We start from the raw sequence: 20,358 nt of genomic DNA, 5'->3' as shown, positions 1-20,358 counted from the left end.
GTAGCAGAGCCTGAAGCTAGACTGATTAGACTTCAACTAGAGTATAATTCATATGGAATACTTCACTGTTAATCCCAATAAAGTTGACTCCAAAAAGTTGTTGCAACTCCCTAATTTGTCAAGGAAAGAAAATGTACTTACAGAATGGGTTGAGAATAAAATTGTTGTTTTCCTCAAATTTCTACCCAACATATTAAAGGCTACCTAGGTTAAGATATAAAGTTTATCAATGTAGGAAAACTAGTTAAGCTTCAAGCTATGACTTGATATCTTGTCACACTTAACAAAGTTTCCAGATTAGCTCAGTGTTAGAAGGATTTAGAATCGCAGAAGTGACACTCATACAAAAGTTAGAACTCATTAGCAAGGACACAAGGTACAGCACCATTACATGAAATGTTGGGTGGCTCTTAAAAGAGCCTTTTTTTTTTTAAATTTTGGGGACACTATTACGCCCGCTCACCCCGGATGCGGCGAGCCAGCTGGATGTCCTTAGGCATGATGGTGACTCGCTTGGCGTGGATGGCGCACAGGTTGGTGTCCTCAAACAGACCCACCAGGTAGGCCTCGCTGGCCTCCTGCAGAGCCATGACCGCCGAGCTCTGGAAACGCAGGTCAGTCTTGAAGTCCTGCGCGATCTCGCGCACCAGGCGCTGGAACGGCAGCTTGCGGATCAACAGCTCGGTGGACTTCTGGTAGCGACGGATTTCGCGCAGGGCCACGGTGCCGGGCCGGTAGCGGTGGGGCTTCTTCACGCCGCCGGTGGCCGGGGCGCTCTTGCGAGCAGCCTTGGTGGCCAGCTGTTTGCGCGGGGCCTTGCCGCCGGTGGACTTACGAGCGGTTTGCTTGGTGCGAGCCATAGTGGAAAGCACACAAGTGTGTTAGACAAAGCGAAATCTTGCCCTTAAATATACTCAGACACATTCTGATTGGCCTTGTTGCTTTTCGAAAGTCCCGCGCCACAAATTCATTGGCTGAGTAATACAGCGATAGGCAACGATAAGAGTACCTGATTGGCCAATCATTTTGACTTTCAAATTACTTTTTTTTTTTTTTAAAAAAATTCGGGCTTTTTGTTTTTTTAATGTAGAATTCGAGGAAGACTGAGCCTCTTGGTCATGATCCACTTTTATGTGGCTTAGTGACCATATTGTTTTGTCACGATATAATGTGTAATGCCTTGTAACTGCTTCGTAGTTAGTTAAAGTGAAAAATTATGATTTTGTAATCCTAATTTGTATTGTGTTGCTCTTAAAAGGGACAAGTATCCAAACGTATAGGGTGAAGAGTTGACTGTGTAGCTTTACGTTGATTTTGTTTTGGAATTGTGGAAATACTATGCTCGTGAGTTTTTGAGAGTGCAACATTTGTTCCTGTAATCATGGATTATAAGCAGGACCCTATCTCTGTTGATTGTGAAAACTTGGATAGCTCCTAAAAGAGGCTTTAGATAAGTTGATTGTATTTTCTCCCGGGCTTGTGGTGGCTCTCGGTCTTCTTGGGCGGCAGCAGCACGGCCTGGATTTTGGGCAGGACGCCGCCCTGCGCGATTATCACGCGGCCCAACAGCGTGCTGCATTATGTTATCGCAGGCTCCAGGTGCTCGGCCATCAGGTACTTTCTACACGGCCGACAGACACACCAGGGTGCCGGACCCGCAGCCCACAGGGAAGTGGATAGCGGCCGAGAGGAGGGATTTTGGCCTTGGCGTGAGGCTTGGGGTCCCGCTTGCGGTATCCAGACATGAAGGAAATTATGAAAACAGTGAAAAGCAAATGTTTTGTAGATTGAGTTTGGTCACAAATAAGGCGGTCGTATTGGTCGAAACAAGGTTGTTCCTACGTCCAATAGGAAATAAGAATTTTAGGTCCCTCATTTGCATGAAGCTGCTCCTTTGTATTGTTGTCCAATCACAAGTGAGCACTTTAACGGCTTCATTTGAATTTGAAGACTATAAGTAAAACAATCCCAGCTCTTAAACACTTCTCTTTTTCTCATTCTAAGTTAGCAGTACAGCTTTGGTGTGAAAAAGATGCCTGAGCCTTCCAAGTCTGCTCCAGCTCCCAAGAAGGGCTCTAAAAAAGCCATTACTAAAGCTCAGAAGAAGGATGGGAAGAAGCGTAAGCGCAGCCGCAAGGAGAGCTACTCCGTGTACGTGTACAAGGTGCTGAAGCAGGTGCACCCCGACACGGGCATCTCCTCCAAGGCCATGGGCATCATGAACTCGTTCGTCAACGACATTTTCGAGCGCATCGCAGGTGAGGCTTCCCGCCTGGCACATTACAACAAGCGCTCGACCATCACGTCCCGGGAGATCCAGACCGCCGTGCGCCTGCTGCTGCCCGGGGAGCTGGCCAAGCACGCCGTGTCCGAAGGCACCAAGGCCGTCACCAAGTACACCAGCTCCAAGTGAGCTCTCCGATCTAACTCACAACCCAAAGGCTCTTTTCAGAGCCACCCACTTTTATCAAAACGGAGTTGTAATTTGTGTCTTTGTTATGTGAGGCACAAAACTTGGCCTTAATATAATTAAGAGCTTAGTTTTACCGAAAGGCTGAAGTCACGCTTTCCCTCAGGTGAGGTACTTACTTTAATTCTTACTAATTTTCAACAGCTATGAACTGTAGCTGCTTCTACTGAGTTTACAGACAGGAGTAGTGTTTTGGGAGTTCACAGGGTTTAAAGAATTTAGGTTTATAGTGTATAATTGATACATAAACAGCAAATTAAAAAGGAAAGCAACCACAGCTTTCTAAGTTAGAAACTTGCATCCAGAAATCAAGTGATTTTTACATTCAGGGTTAAGCACTGATAGTGGGTGCAACCAACGAGTTAAATATATTTAAACCACTTAGCTGAGAAGGACCATGATGTCAAATGGACTCCCAAAGAAATATCTAGAAACTTGTAAAGGATTTGAGTGCTCAGTGCACTGGACAGGAAAAATGGACAGCACCAGATGAGTCAAAGACTTATTGAAGAGAATAATGTTTTTTTCCCACTGACTTTCAGAATATGTAATGACAGATGAGGAAATAGTTTCTCAAAATTACTAATTCGTTGAAAATATCCATGATATTGGACTGACCAACCCCTGCATTTCAAATTACTGCAATGATTTCTTGGAAATGAAAGTCAGGCTATTGAGTATGCTATGTATACTTAAAGAACAATCAGAATCCAGGGCACCCGTGGCTGAGTCCTTTAAACCCAAAGGTGGCATGGTTCTTTAAAGCCTGGAGACAGAGGCAGGCTCTTGAGTTTGAGGCCAACCTGGTCTACAGAGTGAGTTCCAGGAAAGCTAAGGGATACACAGAGAAGTCCTGCATTGACCACAAGAAACAGATTGTGGGGTGGGGGTGGGGGGCTGAACTACACACAGAATACTTTTGTTAAAATCTTTGTGTTAAATATATATATATATATATACATAATCACAATACATTCCCAACCCTAACACTGAGAAAAGACCTAAACATAATATGCAGCTAAAGAAACTTCCTCAAGGATGTTATTTCATGGGAAATAATATTCTGGGACACAATACAGGCTGATGGATGTTTATTCAGGGAGAATTCACTTACACCAGAAACAGATGACGGCCTCAGGTTCCCAATACAAGGATGCTTCCCCCCAACCCCCACCCCACACACACACATGCTCTCTCTGTCTCCAACCAAAAAGTAAGAAAGTAAGCTGGAGTCTGGGACCATAGACCTAGCCCCCACAGGTCAAGTATGCATCTGTCCCCATGCCCCAATGGGTGTGGTCAGTGCAACAGGTTTTAAGGTGGTGTTTGTAGTCCAGGTTTAATCAAGTGGAATCGATGAAGTGGGGCCCCTTCTTTTAGGAGAGTTCAAAGATTTCTGTTACGAATCATTATTGTTCCTTGTGGAAAACTTAAAACATTAATATCAACACAGAAATTTCAATTTCTATATAGGGAAAAGAACAGTAAGGATGAAAATAAGTTTGAGGGGAAATTAGGATTTCAGAAAAAAACCAAGTTTAGATAAATGACAGCCCCTAAAATTTTATTTTAGCAACATGCTTGAATTTAGAGGAGGGAAGTCAAATCCAACTCCAAAGCCAGCGTTGGTTTACATGAATTGGGACTAAAGGAATACTAGGAAGTAAAGAGAAATAGATTTTTGTATAGAAATAGTTCACCAGAATTAGATATTGGTGTCATATGTCAGATTCTTCTTTGGTGGTTCTTTCTGGATAGCTATCTTCTCTTCTTTAGGTATCTACACGTTCAGTGTCTTTTGGCTGTTTGAAGTGGGTGTTTTCTGTTTTCGTGTAAAGACAAGAACAGAATACTTCCCCTACCTTTGAGAGGTCTCCATGCAACTTGTGGGAACTACTTTTTTGATGACTTATTATTTATCCTCATTAAGAGGTTTCTCGTGTTCAAATCAGATCTTGATGAACTTAGGTGGTATCCACAGGTTTTCTTCTCCTGTAGATACAAAGGCAAAACCCATCCCCAGCATAACACATATCCTGGTTTCCATACTGAGGTCAATACATACTTGAAGTGTTTGCTTTCTCCAACTACAAATGATTTTATGCATTTAATATTCTCATTCTTAGATATTAACTGAATGGCATGTAAACTGCGTTCTAGAAACAATGTTCTATCTGCTAGCTTACCATTATCCTCAGACATGGAACACATTCTTCTGCCAGTTTTTCCATCTGATGTCCCATTTTTTTGTTTGTTTGTTTGTTTTTGTTTTTGCTTTTTTATCTTATTAGTCAGGTCATCAGACAAGGAACGAGCTGTTTCTGCTAGTATGTTAATGTTACCTTGAATTGCTTCTATTTTGGTCATAGAAGCAGTGGACATGGAACAAACTTTGTCTTCTAGTTGGTCATTTTTAAAAATGTCCTATGTTTCATTCTGTCAGATCTCCATTGCCATTTTCAATATTCTGAATTCTTTTTGATAAGTGTTCTATCGTTTGTACAAATTCCTTATTCTCTGGTTCATTCTCAAACCCTTTCTTTAAGGATATTATATGGATGATGAAACTAATCGCCATTATTAAGAATATGTATATCCTGGATAAGCCACCCATATAGAAAAAAGATTTCTAACGTCTTGCATCGTAAGATTATCCTCCATTTCGCCATTGGCATGGAATAATTGATCTGTTATTATGAACTTAAATTGCGAAAGATGTTGTAATCACCTTAGATACAATCCAGCTGGTGCTGTGTTTTGTGTTTTTTTTTTTTTTTTTTTTTTTTTTTTTAGTTGTAGATCTCAACCTGTAGTTGTTACGCCTGGCCAGTAGGTGGCAAAAAGTGTACTGACAAAGCTTTCGGCAGCCTGAGATCCCTCTTGATCCCTGTAGAATATCTCTTAAACTCCAAGCAAGTCAAAATTCTTTAAATGGAGCGCAGGTTGCCGAGACCTTACAGCTGACCTTATGGATAACCGGTGTTGTTTCTGCTAGTACTGGGAACGACACAGCAGTGAAAGATTCCGCCTTCGAGAGGGCAGTGGAGCACACAAGCGGGGAACGCGGGCCTGTGCCTGGAGTAGCTGTGGAGTAGCAGTCTCAGGGCAATGTGGGTGGGTGAGGGATACGGGGCAGCACCGGAGGCGGTGAGTGCAGTCTCGGGGCCTTGTGCAGAGCAGACACAAATGGCCCATTGGTTGCAGCGTATACTCTGGGGTTAGGCAAGCCACCGTGTTCTGGTTCAGGTCTGGGGCAGTGGCTTTACAAGCTCATGTGTTCAAGAGGGATCAAGCAATTTCAGAGTAGCTGGGTGGGTTGGGAGGGGGAGCGGCGGGGCCCCTCCAGCTAGGTAAAATTATAACTCCCCAGGTCCCGTGTATATCCTACTTCTGACACGAGAATGTTGCGTGGGAAATAAGATTCTGAGACACAATATGGGTTGATGGATGTTTATTCAGGGAGAAATCACATCAGAAACAGATGTTACCGCTATGAGGATGCTCCCTGATACGTTCTCTGTCTCATACCATGAAGTAAGAGACTGAGCTGTGGTCCAGGATCCCAGACCTAACACCCACAGGTCATGTCCCCACCTGTGACCACGCCCAACACGGGCAACAGGGGCAGGCGGGGTAGATATTTCACTACAGAATGTCCCTTTGGAGTAAGACCTGGTTGTATTTTTTACCACTTTCTGAATTATTTTCTGGATTGTTTTCTTGCTTTTTGCTAGCCCACTTTTCCTCTTTATTTCCTGTTAGTTGATGTTTTACTTTATATCATGCCATATTGGAAGGAACAATTGACAAATTTTGGAAAATAAGGAAGGTTATCAACAAAATAAATGGCAGAAATAGGGGGCAAAATGTATAAAGAAAAGCCAAAGGATGCTCCATTCTTGCTTCAATTGCAGGTAGGAAAACGAAGGCTTCTCAATTTTGCCTTCAGCATCTTTGAGCAAAATTTTAAATTAGATTAAGAAGTTGAAATCACTAGGTAGCTGAGGTTGACATGAAACTCTGATCTTCTTGCTTCTACCTTCGAAGTTCTGGGATTAGCTGGAATTGTAGGACTATGCCTTTAATACCTGTTCATAAGGTTCTGGCGTTCAAACCCAGGACTTCATGAATATTATGCAAGCATTCTTTTCACCCAGTTACATCTGGAACTCATGATGGTGTTTGTTTGTTTGTTTTTACTTGCTTGCTTGCTTTTGGTCTTATGACTGAAATTATGTGTGTGTGAATCTTTTTTTTTGTGTGTGTGTGAAAATATGCCCATTGTTTAAAATATTCACTACTACCAGTAATTTCAAATACAGATATGGCAGGTAAACTGAGACAGTTTTTTAAATAATAAAAGTATGTTTTTATACTTCTCTATGCAGTTATGGAAACCCATTATGGGGGGGGGTATATTAGAGGTGTGATATGTGGGTTCAGTGATAAATATTTTCCATACCTATTCTCTACCTGCCTTCCTGAATGGCTGTTTACACTGAGCAAAGTACCATTTTGCTCTTCAAAAGGTGTGTATGATCAGTTTCCTAAATCTTTTCCAGTTGGCAATTGTTTGTTTTTTGATGTTTTTTGTTTCCTTTTTAAACATTTACTTATTGTGTATACAGTGCCTGCACCTATGCCCACGTGCCACAAGAGAGCACCACATTTCATTACAGATGGTTGTTTGACAAGATGTGGTTGCTGGGATTTGAACTCAGAACCTCTGGAAGAATAGCCAGTGTTCTTAACCTCCGAACTCCTATTTCTCCAAACCTCCAGTTGGCAATTGTTAATGGCAACATAATCTAATCACTTTTATTTTAAAACCATGCATTCTTATAACCTTTCTTTTATTGTGCTTTCATTATTCATCTCCTTATTTTTCTTCCCCATTTACTAAGGTAATCCATGCTTCTCAAAAATCCTTCAGTTATGAAATATTCTGAAACTACCAGTATAATACATAGATTTCTTGACCCCCCTCTTAGCCTTCTAAAGGCAAACCTTACAAAAGAGGTTCAATTTTGATAAATCCCTTCTATATAGCTGAAACAGGACAAGCAAGACAAGTTATCCCTAAACATTGTTATCATTCATTTAATGTACTTGAGCACATATGTATTAGTTCCTTCGAAAAAAGCTACTTGTTCTTTCTTACTTACATTCCCATGGTCTATAGTGATTTTTCATCACAGAACCACATAAATTACACTGGATTTTGGAGTATGTATTTTTATTTCTAGTGATGCTTCCAGGCTGCTAATTTATGTTTTCCACTGTTCATTCATCGATAATTGTATTTCAGAGGCCTAGCATATCAGTCGATGAGCCCTTACACTCAGCAGCTGGGTGTGCACAAATAGTACAATGTAGGATAATAGGGAGTTTGGGAAATGATTAAAATGAATTGTATTATGGGCAAGTGTAAAAAAAGAACAAGATAGTGATGGGAATAGCTTGGCACAAAGATGGGGAAGGCTTTTCCAGCAAGCAGGGGAGTCTCATTAACTCAGTCTTTCCTCTGGCCAAGTAAATGATGTATCTAAATCTACCTAGGTTTTTTCCAATCACTCAGACAAGAATGCTTTTTCACTCCACATACTACAGGATCTCATTGACCTCATATCCTTCCATGTTCTCTTGGGTCAGTGACTAAGCGGAGTCTCAATGTTCTCAGTTTCAACTGTCAAGCAATTTAGAGATAAAAAAATTGGCACACGATAAAATATAGTTTACATGATATATGCATCAAATATATAACATATATTACACACACATTGTGTCTTTTTCTTCTTGAGATTTGTGAAAGTAAAATAAAGCTTGGCACAGAGTAGCAGAATAGGTGCTCAGCCTCTTATGGGAAACCCACCAGGGATGATTTCTCAGCTTATAGCCACTTGGAATTATTTGTTCCTTGGGTATTCAGGATCTTAGTTCGGAGCATTTAGAGTTAAGGGCTTTTAAAGGCAAAGCCCACAAGCTGGTGTATCTCTCTGCAACTTTAGAGGGACGATTTTTAGCGGGGAGCAGCTTAATAGAAGATAAGTTAGCTGGGGCATTTTCACCTCTGTTTCCTAGAATAGAGATGGATGCTTTTGAATGGGATTATGCAAGACCTCGTTCTAGTTAAACCTGAAATGATCTTAGCACAAATATAAAATGGAGGAAGCTCTTCACTCTCTTGTCTCAAAAGGCATAATTCTAAACCCTGAAAAAGAACCAGTGGGTCTGGACAACTCAGAAACATCCCTGCTCTGTATTTAAGAGGTTTTAGAAACATCAAAATCTTGAGAATAAAATGGCAATTATTTGCATTTAAACAAAGGTTGGGAAAGGAAGTAAGAAGAGTTCTTGGTTCTTAATCGTGAAGATCACAGTTCAACTTCCGGGACCTTTTTAATGTTTGTTTGTTTGTTTGTTTGTTTGTTTATGTAGAAATTTAAAGAAACCAAAAAACCGAGTTGACAATAAAGAGGCGTATGCAAATGAGGAAGCCAAACTCTTATTTTCTATTGGGTATGATATATTAACCAATCAGAATCCCTCCAGTTAGTATAAATATTTCTCGTTCTGTATTTCTTCTACAATAGATCCTTTTCTACTTTTTCCTTTCCTTGTTACTAGTTATGTCTGGACGGGGTAAACAGGGTGGCAAGGCTCGCGCCAAGGCCAAGACTCGATCTTCCCGTGCCGGCCTGCAATTCCCTGTGGGCCGTGTGCACCGCCTCCTCCGCAAGGGTAATTACTCAGAGCGGGTAGGCGCCGGCGCCCCGGTGTACCTGGCGGCCGTGCTGGAGTACCTAACTGCTGAGATCCTGGAGCTGGCCGGCAATGCTGCCCGAGACAACAAGAAGACTCGCATCATCCCGCGCCACTTGCAGCTGGCCATCCGCAACGACGAGGAGCTCAACAAGCTGCTGGGACGCGTGACGATCGCGCAGGGCGGCGTCCTGCCCAACATCCAGGCGGTGCTGCTGCCCAAGAAAACTGAGAGCCACCACAAGGCCAAGGGGAAATAAAACTTATCTTCGTCTTGGACTGACTGGTGGAATTTAACGTAAAACAAAGGCTCTTTTCAGAGCCACCCACCTTTTCCTGGAAAATGAGCTGCTGACTCATTATAAGTCCATTCTTAGCCTTACTGCTTCCTTACCCCTTTGCTCCAGTTCTTGTGTGGCAGGTTTTTTTTCGTGTGGCTTTATTGGCACTGTTCTGAATCTTCGTAAAAATGTGAGAGTTTTTCGGAAGAAGTGGATCCCCGGTTGAGTGTCGTTTGTAAACATAACTAAAACAATGCAGTAGCACCTGACTACTGGAAAGAAGCCTTCTATATCAAGGATGTAAATGTTAGGACTAACGATTACTCAGCGTTAAAGCACACTTCATAGATTGTAGTGTCCGTTGGTTTTCACTGACAGGACTTACCTCAGTGAGAAGCCTATCGGGCATCCAAGAATGATTTTGGAAGTGATAAACAGTATTTATGCACATCTTTCAATATCTCGTCAATCTCACGAAAAACCTTTTTAATGACATTTCTGTGGTCAAACGTATGGTTACCTGAGTTCAATATATTTTGCCTGAGTCTACTGGATATAGATTCCGTGCAAAATTTCTGTCCAGAGCAGTTATAGTGATAAAGACATAAAAGCAGAAGAAAAGATGGCGGAGGAGCGAATGGGCGGACGCAGGGAGGGGCGGAAACGAGGCATGTCTTTTCAACACCCTGAAAGCACATTTTAAGACCGACCAATCCTGGCAAAGCGCGGGTTCATTTGAATGTTTTCGGGTCCAATAGCGGGTAGTCTGTTTGTATAAAAGATGGACAGCGCTTTTCGAAACAGTGCAGTCTATACTTGTTTATCTTCCTGCAATGGCTCGTACCAAGCAAACCGCTCGTAAGTCCACCGGCGGCAAGGCCCCGCGCAAACAGCTGGCCACCAAGGCTGCTCGCAAGAGCGCCCCGGCCACCGGCGGCGTGAAGAAGCCCCACCGTTACCGACCTGGCACCGTGGCGCTGCGCGAGATCCGGCGCTACCAGAAGTCCACCGAGCTGCTGATCCGCAAACTGCCGTTCCAGCGCCTGGTGCGCGAGATCGCGCAGGACTTCAAGACTGACCTGCGTTTCCAGAGCTCGGCGGTCATGGCTCTGCAGGAGGCCAGCGAGGCCTACCTGGTGGGTCTGTTTGAGGACACCAACCTGTGCGCCATCCACGCCAAGCGAGTCACCATCATGCCCAAGGACATCCAGCTGGCCCGTCGCATCCGCGGTGAGCGGGCTTAAGCTCCAATTAGTGCAAAGTACGACCCAAAGGCTCTTTTCAGAGCCACCCACGTTATCTGTAGAAGCAGCTGTAATTCGAAATTTGGTTTCAAATTATGTCAGTAGTTGATGTATTTAATTTCAAACCGGATTTTCTTAACTTGTTTGTGTACATGTTGATTGTACCACTTGTATCTTCCATATCATTTCTTGGATATAGTATTAGGCGTTTAGTTGTGCTGCTCCTACTGGGAATCTGTAAAACTGAACTTTCTAAGAAAGCTATAGGTCTTGTGTTTGAATAGGTAATTGGATGTAGTCTCTGCAGCAACTATTTACATTATGCTGGGATATTCCAAGTTTGCAAGTTTTGTAGTTGTGCACTATTTTTGAAACTTGAAATTACAGATGCTGCTCTTACACCTAATATTCTGCCTAGTTGCCAAGTTGTAATTTAAATGGGCAATTTGTTTGCATATGTTTTCTAGGGCTTTAAGTCAACACACTGGTTTACAAAATATTTTATATCATGAAAGCAAGCATTGACTCCCTGAGAGGAAAAGGATCACAAGTTTGAACTTTGGTTACACGGTGAGTATAAAGAGTAGACCTGGTAATTTAAGGGTTCTGTCTCAAAACAAGAGATTGGGAGAGTTAAAAGGGAGACGACAGCACTTGCTTAGCCAGTGTGAAGCCCTAGATTCTAGACAAAAGAGGAAGAAAGTAAAGGTGTACTGATCCTATACCCAGGAAACAAACAAAAGAGGAAGAAATTAAAGGTGTACTTTTAGGTAGTTTATTTATTTTTTTTCCAGAAGCTGGCAGTCAACTGCTTGTCATCAATAGGTGTCTCAAGACAATAGGGTCCCTTGATGGCCCAGTATTTCAATATTTAGGTTTTAGCTGTGCTGGCTTTTATGTCTCTTCCTTCACTTTGTTTTTTATATATTTTCTCTTTCTGTAAGAAACTAGTATTTTTGGGCTAGGTGCTGACAGGCAGTAAGTAGTTACCATTTTTTTTTTTTTTTCTGTAATAAGATGGGCAGTATTAAATGAGCTTGGCTCTTCTTGCTGTCTCCATAACCCTAAAACCAAGGGTTAAAAATGGATTCTGGATTCAATATTCATTTCCATAAGGCTTTAATAGGATGTCACGATGATTAATAAATAAATGAATAAAGTTCCTTTAAAGAGAAGGGACCTAGCTTCGTAATGAAGACAGTTGTGTAGGAAGCTTGCTCAGGCTCAAAAGCTACCTTCGTGCCTACTGTGTCATCTGAAAGGAACCGTCTTCTCCATCTGAAAATGAGATCAACAGTGGGCTATATTGGAATGCCTGGTTTCAATATTTTTAAACTGTGTATTATTTTAATTCATTTTACTTTTTACTTGGTATCACTTAATTGCATGTAGTCCCCTCAGTTTATAAATAAAATATTACCATGTACTTGAAAATGAACAATGGAAGAAATTCAAGGTCTTTTAGGTTTGTTTTGTTTGTTTCAGCATGGGGAAGTATTGTCTAATAGCTACCTATTCTCTTCCTAAAACAGGAGAAATGAAATATCCCTCAGCAAAAGGCTATAGATGAGATCATTGTGTAACAAACTGTCAGGTACTGAAGGTTAAGTGAATTTGGAAATTTGCTAAAACAATATTTAGTTTTCTTTGGAGTTCACAATTGCCTCTTTGTACCTCCACTTGGAATAAAAACACTTAAGTATCTGTCATTTCTTTTGGTCTTTATTTGTGTATAGAGTCTTGTTGCCTTCTCTCTTAAGTTATATAAAACATTTTTGCCAAATTCATTCTGAGGCCCAGATGAAGGTTCTTACAGTAAAGTTTTACCTTCCTCTATATAATAGTTGAATAGATAGCATGCATTAGTACATTAGATATTGCTTGTTCCAAGATCTTCGGTAAACATCTGTGATTGATATTAGGTACAGGATGAAATTAATAGCTAGCCCTATTGAAGGCAACAGTTTATATGAACATTCCAGGCATTTAAAGAACAGGAAGGATTCAAGTTCAGGACCCACTCTTTAGATTTAAAAGTTTAATAGTAAAGTCATATACAGTGTCACAAGCCAGTAACTCGTGGTTACATGGTGAGACCAGAAGACTGAAAATTCCATCCATGGTGTCATGGTGAAACTCTTTCTGGGAAAAAGAGGAGGAGAAGAAGGTGGAGGAAATAGAAAATAGAAAGAGGACTTTTGGTCTTGACCAGTAGAAGCAACTTCCCGAGTAAGAAGTGCCTCCGCAAAATTAGGCATGTACAAAAAAGTGAATGGAAATTCATAAACTAGAATCACACTGCACCTTGACTGAGAAAAATTGGGGTATAATTGCCTTGGGAAAACAAACCAAAGGACCTTTTAAATTTTTAAAATTTCACCCACAAAAATACAAAACATGATCTGCCATTATCATATATATTAGTGTGTGTGTGTGTCTGTGTGCACGTGCACATGCACACATGCATGTGTGTGCACAGTGATTGAAAGAAATCCTAATACACATGACAGTGTGTTTGAAGTAATATCCTGACATGAAAATATTTATGTATTAAAAGTTTTAGTGAGGGTTACTATTGCTGTGATAAAACATCATTACCAAAAGCAACTTGGGTTGTCATTGAATCAAGTCAGCACAGGAACTCAGGAAGGAACCTGGAGGCAAAAGTTGTTGAAAGAACAAGGAGTACTGCTTATTAATTTGCTCCCATGCCTTACTCAACCTGCTTTCTTATAGAAGCCAAGAGCACCAGCCTAGGGATGGCACCACCCACAATGGGCTGAGTCCTCTCTCATCAGTCACTAATTAAGAAAATGACCTTTAGGCTTGCCTACAGACCTATCTTAATGAAACCATTTTTCTCAACTAAGGCTTCCTCCTCTATGATGACTCTAGCTTGTGTCAAGTTGACAAATATTAACAAGCAAACATATTTATGTAGTACTTCTTTGGAATAATCTCATCTTAATATATTATGCAACCCGTTTCTTACAAAAGACTGGTAGCTTTATCAGACGAGTGTTTTAGGCAAAAAGGGAGAAGGGGGAAACTACCAGTTCACAAATCTATTAATTCATCCCTTTAAATGAGGACATACATTGTATAGGTTTAAGAAAATCCCACCTCTATCCTCTTGGAGTCGTGGTTAGGACTTCCAAATGAAATTAAGAGAATAGAAGCACCAAATATTTAATAGCTTTATTGCTCTAATTAAAAAATAGTACCCAGCACTTGGGAGACAGAGACAGGAAAATGTAAGCCAGCTCAGTCTTCAGAGTGAGTTCCAGAATCGGTTTACACAGAGAAACTCTCTCCAAAAACAAAAAGAAATGAACAAAATAATTACCCCAAAGTAGCAGTGAATTGATCATATACAGAATCGGGCAAAGAATAACCAATAGACAAAGCAGCTTGAGCTATGCCAACAAAGTATTTTAACAAAATTACTTGTACTGATTTTTCTCTACCTCAGTTCCTCCTAGTAATAGAAATGTTTTATTTTGTTTTTCTAGTGTCTTTCACATCAGAATTTTCACTTTTCTGTTCTTGTGGCAACAGTTATGAAAAATTCGAGGGGAAACTTGGCAGATTCCATGGCAGGGAAGGGTGACCTAGGAGGAGGGACAAACATGACAGGCAGACTGAGCTTAGTAGTTTTATTAGAAAGGGAAAGGGAGGAGTTAAAGAAGAGAGGTAAAGAGACATAGAGACAGAGAGGACAGAAAAGAAGAGGGAGACAGGAAAAGTCCTGTCTGCCCCAAAGGAAGAACAGGAAAGAGACAGCAGAGAGAGCTGGAGAGGAGTCAGAAAAAGAGCATAAGTGGATGGAGGTCTTTTTTAAAAAGGGGTCCTTTGCACCTGTGTACTGATTAGCAATCATGGAACCCTGGGCTGCCTAAGTGCATTCTGCCAGGTGACAGGGCAGGCCAGAGTAATACCTGGATCCATATGCCAGATTTTTGTTGTCATTTTAATGCTTTAAACGTATATGACTTAGAACGGTATATGTTTTCACTCATTCAAGTACTCAGCCACAAAAGTATAATTATTAGCTAGATAATACACAAAAATACAACAAGTTAGAATAGTAGCATAGTCTAAGACAGGGAATGCCTGGATGGGCTGCAGAAAGGCCATATTTACTGTGTTCTGCTCTGTATCTCCGCCCTGCGAAGGGCGGAGCAAAAAGTGCGTTGGCAGCCTTTTAGTAACCGCCCATTTGAGGTTCTCAACCAGGTCCGATAGACGCCTATAATAAGTCGCAGTCAATTTTGGTTGAGTATCTTGCTTAAACAGCTAGAGAATTTAGCTATGTCTGGCCGTGGTAAGGGCGGGAAAGGCCTTGGAAAAGGAGGCGCCAAGCGCCACCGCAAGGTTCTCCGCGACAACATCCAGGGCATCACCAAGCCCGCCATCCGCCGCCTGGCTCGCCGTGGCGGAGTCAAGCGCATCTCCGGTCTCATCTACGAGGAGACCCGCGGGGTGCTGAAGGTGTTCCTGGAGAACGTGATCCGCGACGCGGTCACCTACACGGAGCACGCCAAGCGCAAGACCGTCACTGCCATGGACGTGGTCTACGCGCTCAAGCGCCAGGGCCGCACCCTCTACGGCTTTGGCGGTTAAGATAGTTACGTTTTCTCAGTCGCAAAAGGCCCTTTTCAGGGCCACCCACTTATCTAAAAATGGCTGTGCGTTTTGAAACTTACGGATTCCCTGCACTTGGTCGGGCGGCACCCCCATTACTTACTTTCTAGTTGCAGATGGGAGCTGAAGTATTTTTCCTAATTTGTGAATCACAACTGTATTCAGTAACTATTTAGTTCAAAGTTAGGTTGAGGAATCTTTAAGACGCTCCTATAGAGCAATTGGGTTAGTTAAGCCTTTGTCTCTCAGGGCTTACTGTCAGATCAATTACACATTACCACTGCCTGAAAATTGAGCCTTGAAGATTCCATTGGTGTGATGGACCGATTCCCCACCTCCCCTATCTGCAATGTGAGTTCTAGGACAACCATGGCTACACAGCAAACTGTGTGTGTGTGTGTGTGTGTGTGTGTGTGTGTGCGCGCGTGCGCGTATTTGTGTGTGTGAAATAAGCACATTTGACCCTCGAGTCAAAAAGTGATTGAGAAATCTGAGCTCCTCGGCAGTTTTTCGTTTTCTGAGTTGCCGAAAAATCTGCTTTCTACCATCAGAAGATGGAAAGATAATAGTGGTACAGATAGCACTGGCACGTATGTTATACTTTTCTTGATCACCCCTCCCATTAAAACAAATACTGACATTCAGTCGATGTTGTAATGTAGAGATAATAGGCATTATAATGGTATATGCATATAGGTTGTATATATCATAATGCCATCATGAACAGAGCTTCAACATCATATAGTCTTTGAAACTCCCACCCTCTCTCATGAATTTTGACAGTAGGCTAAATAGCAAAATTAAATGAGATTATAACATAAAACATGATGCAGTGCAACATTATCTGTAAAGTGAATAGATGGGAGACAAGGCAGTTTCAGCAGAAGAAACAATCTATGAGCTATATCTGTTGTGAAGTTTTACGACACATTGACCAACACCTGTCATCCCATCACTCCAGAAATAGATTCTGATACATGGATATAGAAATGAGATTGTATTGTATGTATTGTATACTCTCTCACTTCTTAGACCTTTTCATTATTCCTGGCACTACATCTTATCAACTAATGTGTTCTGTAAAATACTTTATGCTCAATAGAACTTCATATCCTGCCTAGGAAGCCAGGTTCATCTTGTAGCAGCAACCAAAATTTATTAACATCTTCTAGCTGTTTCTCAACATACTGGCAGGATTATAATTTTTAAAAATATTAAATATACTCTCTGCTCAGAATATTCTTCTAAATTACCGTACTAGTCACAATAAATGGTGTTACGGTAAAAATACAGTTCTCACTTCAAATAGAGCATGAGATAGTTTTCTTGGGATCCAAAAAATGAGTGCCCAGGAACATATTTTTAGGTTACCTCCGATTCTATGTTCCTGTGTGGAAGCAGTTTCATGAAAATTTTATAGTAGCTAAGAAAGTCAATAATAAGGAACTTTTCAAATATATTGGTGAAAACACTGAATAAGCAGCCACAACTAAGGAGAGAAACACCAGCTATTGGACTTAGGTGCTGTCTAATGACTCAGCATTTGGTTGGTAGAAACTAGTCTTTGTTATACACTACAAGTTTTTATGTTAGTCACAGGATTAGTTCTAACACAGAGGTTAGCAAGCAATAGCTATTTAGGGGGCTAAAGAGTGACCCTAATAAAGTATATTTGGGTTCTGAATACAAAACATTCCACCCTCTCCACATCACTGAAGGTCCAATAACTCAGTCAGCCTTTGAAGACACAGCTTCTTCCCAGGAATTGTAATTCACAATAGTCCTTAATTCAAATACCTACCTTATGAAAGAGACCTCTATTTGTCACTTTGTAAATAAAATCCCTAATTGACCACTCATAAAATGTGTTATCTATAACAATATTTTTCAATATGTGTATGTAGGTATGTCCCCCTTCACTAGCATATAATGACTTGTGTCTTTATGTCTGTAGCATTTAGAATGACCGTGGTATCTCATAGGTTATCTATAATTGTTATTTATTTTTTCTTTTGTCTTTTATTTTAATGTTTTTATTGTATGGATGTTTTGCCTTCATGTATGCTTGTGCACTGCTTTTATGCCTGGTGCACAGAGACCAGAAGGAATTGGCTCTTCTGGGACTTCAATTACAGGGAATTGTAAGACACCATGTGGGTGTTGGGAATTGAATATAGGTTCCCTGGAAGAGCATCCAGTACTCTTAACCACTGATCCATCTCTCCAGTTTTCTTTTGTCTTTTAAAAGTTATATTTAAAATATTGTATTTTATAATCATGTGTGCGTGTGTACCTGTGAGTATGTGTCTGCTGGTGTGTACATACCAAAGAATACTGTGGATGTTAGAGGATAATTTACAAGAATTGGGTCTACCATGTAGAGGTCCAGGAGTTGGAACTTGGCAGCAAACCATGTCACTTTTTGGGGGGGAAGGGGGAACAGGATTTCTCTGTGGGTTTGGAGGCTGTCCAGGAACATGTAGACCAGGCTGGCCTCAAACTCACAGATATCCTCCTGCCTCTGCCTCCGGAGTGCTGGGATTAAAACCGTGCACCACCACTGTCCTGATAATTTTGGGATCTTCATGTCTATCTTTGAAGTGGATGCATTATGAGCCCTTGTACAAAGTCCCCAGGACTCCACTTAGTACTGCCACACTGATTCCTCAGTAAGCATGAGTTCCCTGTCTATATTGAGAGTTAATGCAGACTTGCAAATCTAGGACATTATGATTGAGGAAAAGTGAGAGGTTTCTAGCTACAGCAGAGGTAGATACAACCAAGTAGAATATATGCCTACTAGGAATACTGTGAAAAAAGATCAGGTCTACCTTAAAGGCCATCCTGGCTACTGATCTCTCAAATTAGAGAATTGCAGCTACAGACTCTACACTTACTGCTCATGTGAATTCAAAGTGCTCTCTGCTGGTTTCGAGGAACACATATAATACCAAATAGCTTCTGAATGAATTCTGGTAAGAAGAAATAAAATGATCAACCACCCTCAAGACACACTTTTGTTCCTGTCTGGTCTATTCCTGAAACCTTCCAGAATGTACCTATGAATTCTCTTCGTTAGTTTAAAATGAAGCTATACCGAGTACTTCATCACCCCCCCCCCCCACTTCCCACACCAAGAAATCCACGGTTGGAAAACAGGAATACCACATCAGGAAGAGACATTCAGATATAGCTAACAGTGACAGGCTGAGGTTCGAACATGTCCCTCCCTCATAAAAGTAATGCCTAAAATAAAAACCACCAAAAGAAAAACAAAACAAACACGAAAGAAACAAAAACCAAAGGTGCTGCCAAGCTGGTGTGGTGGTGGTAAACAGTAATCCTAGCACTTGAGAGCTGAAGAATCAGATTGCCTAGGCTGGCCCAGGAGAGAACAGTAGTCAAGTGAGTTCACATTCCTTTAATTGGGTTCTGAAACAGGGCTTGAACCCGAAATTGTAGCAGATACTTCCCAAACTGCCTACACAAAAAAACCCTACATACAGCAAGCCATTCAAAGAAACACCTGCCACATAGTAAGTGGGAACCATGAAACGTGAATTACTATTCTTACACAGCACTACGTATATTCCTCCGACTGTGTAGTCCCTTCCCCATCCCTCCACTCTCTGGCTTCCCCTCAAGGAACAAAGTAAAAAGCTGCTTAGCTGCCCTCATTTGACAAAGCACTGCTTGTTCTGCAAGACGCTTTTAATACCTTGGATATGTAGCTATCGAAACCGCTATTAAGTGTATTCTTACCCCAAAGAGACAAGTTTAAAATTACAGCACTTAACCCTAGTTTTCTGGGATGCATACAAAGCAAACTGCATGGCTCAGCATTACAACGCTTTTGATGAGTAGATGGGCGGCCCTGAGAAGGGCCTTTGGTTATGTAATAACAGACAAAAGAGTGAGAAGTCTTTAACCGCCGAAGCCATAGAGGGTGCGGCCCTGGCGCTTGAGCGCGTAGACCACGTCCATGGCAGTGACGGTCTTGCGCTTGGCGTGCTCCGTGTAGGTGACCGCGTCGCGGATCACGTTCTCCAGGAACACCTTCAGCACCCCGCGGGTCTCCTCGTAGATGAGGCCGGAGATGCGCTTGACTCCGCCACGGCGAGCCAGGCGGCGGATGGCGGGCTTGGTGATGCCCTGGATGTTGTCGCGGAGGACCTTGCGGTGGCGCTTGGCGCCTCCTTTACCAAGACCTTTGCCTCCCTTGCCGCGTCCAGACATGATAGACAGCAAAGTTGACAAAACTGAAAGCGAAATGAGAGACAGGGGAGAGCGGGTCCTTATATAGGCGATTCGCCTTGGATTCCCAACCCCACAGAACGCGAGAACTGAAAGCCCGCCGGCGGGAAAGTGACGTCACAAACCCCGCCCTCAGCCTTCCCCAGAGTAGAAAGCCCGCCGGCGGGAAAGTGACGTCACAACCCCGCCCTCAGCCTTCCCCAGAGTCGAAAGCCCGCCGGCGGGAAAGTGGCCTACGTCACAAACCCCGCCCTCAGACTTCCCCACAGAGTCGAAAGCCCGCCGGCGGGAAAGTGACGTCACAACCCCGCCCTCACCCTTCCCAGAGTCGAAAGCCCGCCGGCGGGAAAGAGATGTCACAAACCCCACCCTCAACCTTCCCGAGAATCGAAAGCCCGCCGGCGGGAAGGTAACGTCACAGCCGCCACCCTGGAACGTTTTCCCAAGTCTTGTCTGCCTTCAGAATATGAATGTAAAGCGTACATAAAACACACTCAGGGGAACTTTGTGTCAGAATAAAACCTGGTAGAACAAAGCGCCAATTGGCATCTTGTTTGCTAGTTGCTCACATTTTTGCACTTAGGTATCCTGGGAATGAGTCGACTCCGAATAGGGGAACGGAGGTTTGCAATTTTATACATAAAACCTGGCTTCTCGTAAGGAAATAGTTCGCCTTAGAAGAGCTATTTCACAGCCTTTTTAC

At 42.1% G+C, this 20,358-nt stretch overlaps 4 protein-coding genes and 1 pseudogene across 4 annotated transcripts in view; 4 read left to right on the top strand and 1 right to left on the bottom strand.

The window, feature by feature from the left end:
• LOC127229472 (histone H2B type 1-C/E/F/G/I) overlaps nucleotides 1-2,429 on the top strand; it is a 60,491-nt gene extending 58,062 nt beyond the window's left edge. Inside the window, exon 2 of the mRNA XM_051194580.1 lies at nucleotides 2,177-2,429. Coding sequence (XP_051050537.1) covers nucleotides 2,177-2,413 — 237 coding nt within the window. The 3' untranslated portion in view covers nucleotides 2,414-2,429. The remainder of the gene's footprint in view (nucleotides 1-2,176) is intronic.
• LOC127229484 (histone H3-like) lies at nucleotides 450-19,637 on the bottom strand (annotated as a pseudogene).
• On the top strand, nucleotides 9,100-9,492 carry LOC127229468 (histone H2A type 1-B). The gene has a single exon (XM_051194574.1). The coding sequence runs from the start codon at nucleotides 9,100-9,102 to the stop codon at nucleotides 9,490-9,492; it is 393 nt and encodes a 130-aa protein (XP_051050531.1).
• Nucleotides 10,343-10,828, top strand: LOC127229464 (histone H3). Its single transcript, XM_051194571.1, has one exon. The coding sequence runs from the start codon at nucleotides 10,347-10,349 to the stop codon at nucleotides 10,755-10,757; it is 411 nt and encodes a 136-aa protein (XP_051050528.1). The 5' UTR covers nucleotides 10,343-10,346; the 3' UTR covers nucleotides 10,758-10,828.
• On the top strand, nucleotides 15,066-15,380 carry LOC127229482 (histone H4). Its single transcript, XM_051194591.1, has one exon. The coding sequence runs from the start codon at nucleotides 15,069-15,071 to the stop codon at nucleotides 15,378-15,380; it is 312 nt and encodes a 103-aa protein (XP_051050548.1). The 5' UTR covers nucleotides 15,066-15,068.
• Nucleotides 19,638-20,358: the final 721 nt, after the last annotated feature.

The sequence above is a fragment of the Phodopus roborovskii genome, unplaced genomic scaffold (genome assembly GCF_943737965.1).
Source record: "Phodopus roborovskii unplaced genomic scaffold, PHOROB, whole genome shotgun sequence".
Lineage (NCBI taxonomy): Eukaryota > Metazoa > Chordata > Mammalia > Rodentia > Cricetidae > Phodopus > Phodopus roborovskii.
This window is presented reverse-complemented; position numbering and strand designations above follow the sequence as displayed.

Bases quoted from the DNA above. Each gene is read 5' to 3' on its own strand.
- LOC127229468 (XM_051194574.1), top strand. From the start codon at position 9,100: ATGTCTGGACGGGGTAAACAGGGTGGCAAGGCTCGCGCCAAGGCCAAG.
- LOC127229464 (XM_051194571.1), top strand. From the start codon at position 10,347: ATGGCTCGTACCAAGCAAACCGCTCGTAAGTCCACCGGCGGCAAGGCC.
- LOC127229482 (XM_051194591.1), top strand. From the start codon at position 15,069: ATGTCTGGCCGTGGTAAGGGCGGGAAAGGCCTTGGAAAAGGAGGCGCC.